The 7,472-nt window shown below is 37.1% G+C and overlaps 1 protein-coding gene across 1 annotated transcript in view; it reads left to right on the top strand.

Annotated features, from left to right (window-relative positions):
* The first annotated feature begins 613 nt into the window (after window positions 1-613).
* ADGRL4 (adhesion G protein-coupled receptor L4) overlaps window positions 614-7,472 on the top strand; it is a 121,524-nt gene continuing 114,665 nt past the window's right edge. Inside the window, exons 1-2 of the mRNA XM_062193410.1 lie at window positions 614-745; window positions 2,066-2,215. Of these exons, the coding sequence (XP_062049394.1) occupies window positions 724-745; window positions 2,066-2,215 (172 nt within the window). The 5' untranslated portion in view covers window positions 614-723. The remainder of the gene's footprint in view (window positions 746-2,065; window positions 2,216-7,472) is intronic.

Genomic DNA, 7,472 nt, shown 5'->3' with positions numbered 1-7,472 from the left:
TTACAAAGAAAAACTACACATGATGTTCTGGGGTGGAGAATGGGGTACAGGTAAGTTTACCTGAAATGTAGTTGAAAAGGGAAAACAGAGCGAGTTAAACTTTCACAGCTGTATAATTATTGAAAGAGACTTCGGTGGAGGGAGGGTTGGTTGGTTGGTTGGCTTTTTTATCCATTTTAATCACAATTCTAACTTTTCCTCCCTGGAGCCCTGAATCTCAGCGAGCTGAGTAGTGAGTTCTGGTAGGGCCCACTGCACATACCCAGTTCTTACTTTTGGGTCCTATGCTTGATGAAGATTTATCAGGGAATAAAAATAATTTTAAAAAGCTCTCAGGAAGAACACTGTGCATCTTTGCCGAGCTCGGACAACTGAGCACAGCCTTGGAGGGTGGCATTCTGGGAGGTGCCCCTGGGGACCAAATGAGCCCACACCAAGGGTCTGTAAGGGCGCCCGGGGACAGTAGTCACCAGACAGGGAGCTGAGCCCCGGTGGCTCCGGGAAAGGGGCTGGGAGGCCGGACGCGGCCAGGACATTTAGCACTGGACACTCACTCACACAAAAGAGGCCGGGAAGTGTCCGGAGGAAGCCGGCGCGTCACAGGGGACGGAGCCGGAGCTGGGACCCTGTCACGCCCGCCCAGCATCCCGGGTACACCGCCCGCACCCCGCGCGCTCGCCGCCGCCGCCGCCACCGCCGCCGCCACCACCAGGGCCGCCGCCAATGAAACTCCTCCCGCTGCTAGGTGAGTGCGTGAGGGCCCCTGGTCGCCAGGAGCCTTCGTAGGGAACGGGACTTGACAAGGTGGAGCTCACATGGCAAGTGGATTTGGCAGGGTCTCGGCGGAGAACTGACGCAGTGCTTCGGGGCATGTTTTTTTCCGTGGCCTTTCAACTCCGTAGTTTGCACTTCAAGGCTCGCTGACTGTTCCTTTCTTATTCTCCTCTCGAAGTTCCCTAAGTGCCTGAAGCCCCAGACTGTGACCTTTCTTCTCATCTCGCCCCATGAAACTTGGGAAATGCAACGCGTTAACTCTTGAGGGAGGCTTCCTGACATTTTAGGGGGACTGCCCGCCCAGGCTTTGGGCACGTTTAAAATACCATTTGGCTGAAACTGTGCGGAAAGATAATAAATCACATCTCTGCAGGTGAATTAATTCTGGTCTAGACAGCACATACAGCCCTGCGCGAGGGTGGGATTTAGAACTGAATGTGTTAGAATCCCTTGGTACCAGAGGAGGACAGTTCTCATAGAAAACTGTTTTCAGGACAATGGCTTCGTGATGCCTAACTGTTCTCCCAAGCCTGTTCTTGAGAAGACCTGGTAACAACAACAATAACAGGAACATCCTCTGCTGTTTCTTATCTTTTCCTAGTAGTGGACAGAATTTCATTTCAGCAGATCCGACATCTCGTGTTATTTTGTGGTTCCTTTCATTTTTGCTGGTCGCGTTTGGTTGGTATTCCATTTCTGGAAGATCTATCTTTGAGCAGTATGTTGAGTTCTGTTGTTGCTGCCCGACTGGAATGTGAAAGAAATTTTATTATGAAAAAGGCAAAATTAGCACTCACAGGGCAAAAGGGAAAAAAAAAGCAGTTAATAGCATTCGTCCTCCTAGTTTTAGAAATCTTAAAATAGCACCGATTTGATTTGGAAAGATGCGTATACTTCACTTACCTTGATTTCTCCAGAGTTACGCCTAGAGAAGGGACATCACTTTATCGACAAAATTACGTTTGGGGCTGAACTTGTCTCACCTCAGGGTGCAGGGTGATATGGGTCACTATGATACAGGATCAGGCAACACAGTTTTATTTATTTATTACATTTTACCTTTTTTGGAGTTTATTTGATAAAGGCTGAAATTGAAAAAAAAAGGTGGAGGTGGTTATCCTTTGCTTTCATGCTGGTTGCTATATAGCTAAATGCTCCTTTGGGAGATTCTCATAATCCATTTATCTAAATGGAAAGAAAGAAGAGTATTTCTATTTATTCTACTCTAGCTCAACAAAAGGACCACGTTTTTCTTCTGTTTTTGAAAAGATGTCTTTCTCTTTACTTCTAGTGGGTTTTTCCACTTTGTTGAATTGTTCCTACACTCAACACTGCACCAAGACACCTTGTCTTCCAAATGCAAAATGTGAAATACGCAATGGAGCTGAAGCCTGCTATTGCAACATGGGCTTTTCAGGAAATGGTGTCACAATCTGTGAAGGTAAACAGCCTTGACTATCGCTTGTGGATTTTCTTGAGAGATTAAATTTAGTCATGACTGCTTTTCTATCCTCCAGTAACTAGTTTGTTTTACATTATATTGTTTGATATCACACTGCTACAAAACAACGACCTTAATTAACTAAATGATGAACTTCCCAAATCAAACTTACACTTAATTATTGATTTTAATGACTCCATGTGTATTTTCTTTTTTGTGTGGATATTAAAGATTGTCCTTGAACTTCACTGGAAATTCCCAGAACAATGAATAGGGTTGATACTTTTGGGAACAAAAGAGCAGAAGACTCATGACACCCTCCCTCTGTGACTAGTGTGGCCCTTGATGGTCTTCTCTACTGCTATACCATTTAAATTCGGAGATATCAAGACACTAGAGATTTTCTCAGCCATACCCTATGAAATAGAAAGGGAGAGAGAATAAGAGAGGGGAAGAGGGGGAATTTTGAAGACATTCTTTCCTGAAAATGTAGATTCTGTTGTAAAACTTTATTCTAGAGCCCAGACAGAAATGACTAGAAAGCACTCTTCTGGGTGCTGATCAGTACATTGATACCAGACATCACCTGATCATCACATTTAGCTGAGTTCTTTTCTGGTCTCCTCCACCACCGTCACCACCAGGACCATTCCAGCCCTCTCTTCTCTCAAACTTTCTTCATACTCTTTTTCATTTTCAGCACATGCTGGTTTTAACAGAGGGAAAAAAAATTTTTTTTCCAAGTCATATAAATTAGCTTAAAATATAATTAAATGGCAGCTTCAAATTAGAGCTGTGTGTATTATGTTCCTAAATGTATTTAAGATAAAATGGACTTTTTCTAATTAAGCGAGGATATTGTACATTGTTAATATTGCATGTGTTTGCTTACCTCGTAAACAAGCTGGATCTCGTAATTCAATTTGATAGGCTCTTAAAAAACTTAAATATGTGGCATATAGTAAAACCAAACATTATCATAATTAGTTTAATGCTTAAAAATGTTCAGTAATGCTACAGTTTGCCTAATGATCCATTAGATCAGGCAATGCTGTTTGTACATACAGTCAGAATTTATAATACATTATTCTACTAGCACAAAATTTATAAATAATCTTACATTTTATTATATATTTAATTGAATGGGATTATGGAAAATTGATAGCTAAGTGACCTCCAAACTACTGCATTACTATATTACTGTGTTTTTCCACTAATCATTACAAATTGTATAACAGTACTTCATAAGCAACATTGCCTTTTTGTTATTTACTTTTCAACTATCATGATTATCATCATCAACAGTACATTTTCACAATTTTGGATTTCAGCCACCAACCAGCATATAATCATGTTTTTAATTATTTTATTTAAAAAGACATCTTCCATTACCAAGTGCAGTTGTCTCCACCTTCCTTTCCTCCCACCAACCCAAATTAATAGGCAGCTAAAGAACAGAAAATAGTTTCCATTGGAAAAAATGGTTTAAGATCTTTTGGCCTGTAATTTCTTTTCTCATAACACACAGCTCATAATGACATTTTTTTCAAAGTTCATGTTAAACTAAAGTCTTCTAGTGAAAAGTTATATATCACCTATTTTAGTATTTGTCTTAGGTTGATAATATCTTCTTAAAAATGTTCAAACACTGATTTTCGTCTTTTCCATGTCTTACTGATTTATTGACAGATATTTTACATATATTTTAATGTGTATACTTAAAATGTTCTTTGAATTTAAATTTAAAACACTGTATTTTCAATGGCATTTTGCATTTGTGGAGTTTTCTGGTACCCTTTCCTCTCTGAAGAGATTCCTGAAATTTTTTCCTAGCTTTCTCTGATTCATAGTAAGTCAGTAAGAAATGACTTGACAGGAGAGTTTATCTATAGCAAATGTGCACTTCTTGAGGAATACAAGTTGTTCTCTTCATCACAATTTTAGCATCATCACTGTGATCGTCAAATTCGGCTTTTTCAAAGATACCAAATAAATGTTCCAGCAATGATCCAGCCTCAACAAATGGACTATAAAAGTTAGCTTTGAACAAGTCATTCAGAACTTGGATTTATGGTCACATAGAAATAAGATTTAATAATAATATTTTAATCATCTAATATTTTTTGTTGAACAAATATTTATAGAGTACATTCTTCATCATTGACATCATCATTACAGTCATCACCATCATTATTATAATAGCTAGTGTCCATTGTGAAACATCCAAGATAGCAGTGAGTACCACACTGTTTTATTATTCCAGTTTTATCTGTGAGGAAGTTGGGTCTTAGAAAGGAATACTGAACAGCTCAAGTGAACAAAGAAGTAGTTTTAGTCCAAGCCTGCTCTCCTATTAATATGTTTGATCATAGGACTTCCACATAAGGGACACGGCTATGCCCCTGAACTGAAATTATAAATAAGACATTAACGTGACTTCCAGTGTATGTAGGGGCATAGCTGAATACTTGTATTAATCTGTATGATGCAATGCTTTAAAAGATATTAATACACAGAAATAAAGGTGCACCATAATCTATAGAGAAGTTTTTTAAGTGGAAGTGATATTTAACTTGACATAAACAGAATAAGTATGATTCACCAAGATTTACAAAGAGGTAAAGAGAGACAGGCAAAAACAGTAACACAGGTATAAAAGTTGGACATGTGAACATGTGTAATATTGTTTCTAACAGTGCTCTAAGTGTCTCATGCATGATATATGTCACCATGGCGTTTTAGGTGAGGGGATATCAGGATGTTGAGTGTATGGACTTTATTTTGTTGACAGAAAGAGTCATTCTTAGGTGTTAAGTAGCTGAGTAACATGATAAATTGTGTGCATTAGGAAAATGACCCTGTTAGGTAGACTAAAAGTCGGTTAGCAAGGGTCAAGCCACCAAAGGCTATTTTACCAGTCCTACAAAAACAATAGTATTTCCTATTTGTACAATGCATTATACTTTGCTACTTCTTTCAAGTATATTTTTAATTTTTCCCATCAACATTTTGCAATAAAATAGACAGGAACTGTCTTTTACTGACAAATGGTTGTGAGTAACTCCTATTAAACTTTATGCTACATCTTCTTGTATATGAGAAAAACAGTAGTCTGAGAGCTTGAGTGAATTTTCCTGTGTCTCAAGACAGGCTGATAAATCCAGGAATATCCTGGGACCTCAAAGGTCAACATATTAGTAGTAACCTGGCACAAATAGGAGGTACATAGTCTTTTAAATAAAAATGATAGAAAAATGTCATTTTTAAGGGAATTATCATTTTAATAGATATATTAGTGTTAATGAGAACTTAGTTGCATATTTTTATGCTTGCATTTGAGGGCATTTTAAGAAAGGAGATGGAGTTGTTCATATAAAAATTGTGGAATAAATTTAGAGGTTTTTGAACTTGTTTATACTTAACTCTAGAACTGAGGCTATTTCAGTGTTGAAGCATAAATTACTGTTGCTATTCTTTATGTTTTTCTGCATATTTTTGATTGTCTTTTGGTGCAGAATTGTCATAAATTTAGGAAGTGAGAGATTCTTCTCCCCTCCAGGTAATTAAAAATTGTTAAAAGGTAGGGGGTGGTATTTGGAAAAGTTGAGATAATTTTTGTGTGTATCTAAAGCAAAATATGGCTTAAGATGAAATAGACTGAGCTATGAGAATGTGAAGCAGTAACAAGAGGGAGCATGGTTTTCCGTGCAAGTGTGAGAAGGGGAACGGGTGAAAAAGATAGTCCCCCTAATCCTTAGGAATTTCATGGCATCTAAATTGGTGGGAGTAAAACATTTGCTTCAAGTAAATAATAAAAGTGTCAGGAAGACTTTAATTGGCAGATTTAAACATGTATAAAAATGTTTCCGAAGCTTGGAACATGACTATTGTGAAACAATATCAAAAGGAAAATAATGAAGTCCTCCTACCACACTCAAGATAGCTGGTAGCTGCACTCAAGATACCATCGATATGTAGTAGCCATATATTTGTTTGTAGAATTTTATTGGAAGAATGTTAGGGTAAACTAGAGAGCAATATGATACTGTTAAAAGTAGAGGAATAAAATGTGGTAATAGCTATCCTAGAGCCAACAAGAAATAGCTTATTAATTCAAAATGTGGGAGAGGTACTAATTAAAGTCACCCCCTGAAATGATTGTGCCAAGGCTACAAGATAAGTGCTGACAACAAGTGATTTATTCTTTAATGGCTGATTCTTTACTAATAAAGAGGATGTTCACAAAAATGGGCAAAGAGTCATTGGAACAGAAGTAAAGGATACAAAATGTGTGTGTTGTGTATGTGCACATCAGTTAACATGATTAGCTACACAGTCTAAACTATGTCCTACAAATGATAACTACAGTTTTAAATATCTAAAGAAGTCATAATTTTCGTAATAGATATGTAAACAGGAAATCAGCTACTACTGTTCTTGGCATCATGTTTCTCTGATATCTTGCATTTAACTACAATAGATACATCCAAAGATTGAGCATCTGTAATCTAAAAACCCAAAATCTGAATATTGCTCCAAAATCTGTAACTTTTGAGTGTGGCAACATATGTTGCCACAAATGGAAAACGCCGCACTGGAATACATATAAAGGTTTCAAACAAATCACAGGTGTTACATCACCTCTAAGGGTACAAAGACCCTCTTATTTCCTTCAAACTCTGATATGCAGACTTTGTTTTATGCACACAATTATTAAAATGCATAGAAAAATATTTCTGGTTTATGTGCATAAGATATGTATGATGCACAAATGAATTTTATGTGTAGATTTTGGTCCCATCCTCAAGATACTCATCATGCATATTCAAACATTCCAAAATCTGAAATTATCCAAAATCCCACACTTCTAGTCCCAAATATTTGATTATGGGATACTCAGCTTATAAAGTTAAAGAATAGATGCATATTTATTTTGACTTTTAGTTCTGGGAATGACTTTTAAAAACACATAATTGGTAAACTAATGAGCATCCCCATGTGTTACTCAGACACCATGACAAAGTTGTCCAAATATGGCAATGATGTTGCCAGTTCTCAAAAGTTTATTCATAGTCTTACTTTGAAATTACTACATATGATGGGCATCTATTAACATCTCATATATGTATGTTTTCCAATCCAAAATGTCAATAATTTTTGAGAGTGGATTTAATTTTCAGGAATAGCTAAGAGAAAACTTTAGCCCAATTTGACATATGAAGATAATGGTTAATGGCCATAATGTTTTTTAGGAAAT

This window comes from Lepus europaeus, chromosome 5, assembly GCF_033115175.1.
Source record: "Lepus europaeus isolate LE1 chromosome 5, mLepTim1.pri, whole genome shotgun sequence".
Taxonomy (NCBI): Eukaryota; Metazoa; Chordata; class Mammalia; order Lagomorpha; family Leporidae; genus Lepus; species Lepus europaeus.
Note: the sequence above shows the minus strand (reverse complement) of the source record. Positions and strands in the feature narration are given on the sequence as shown.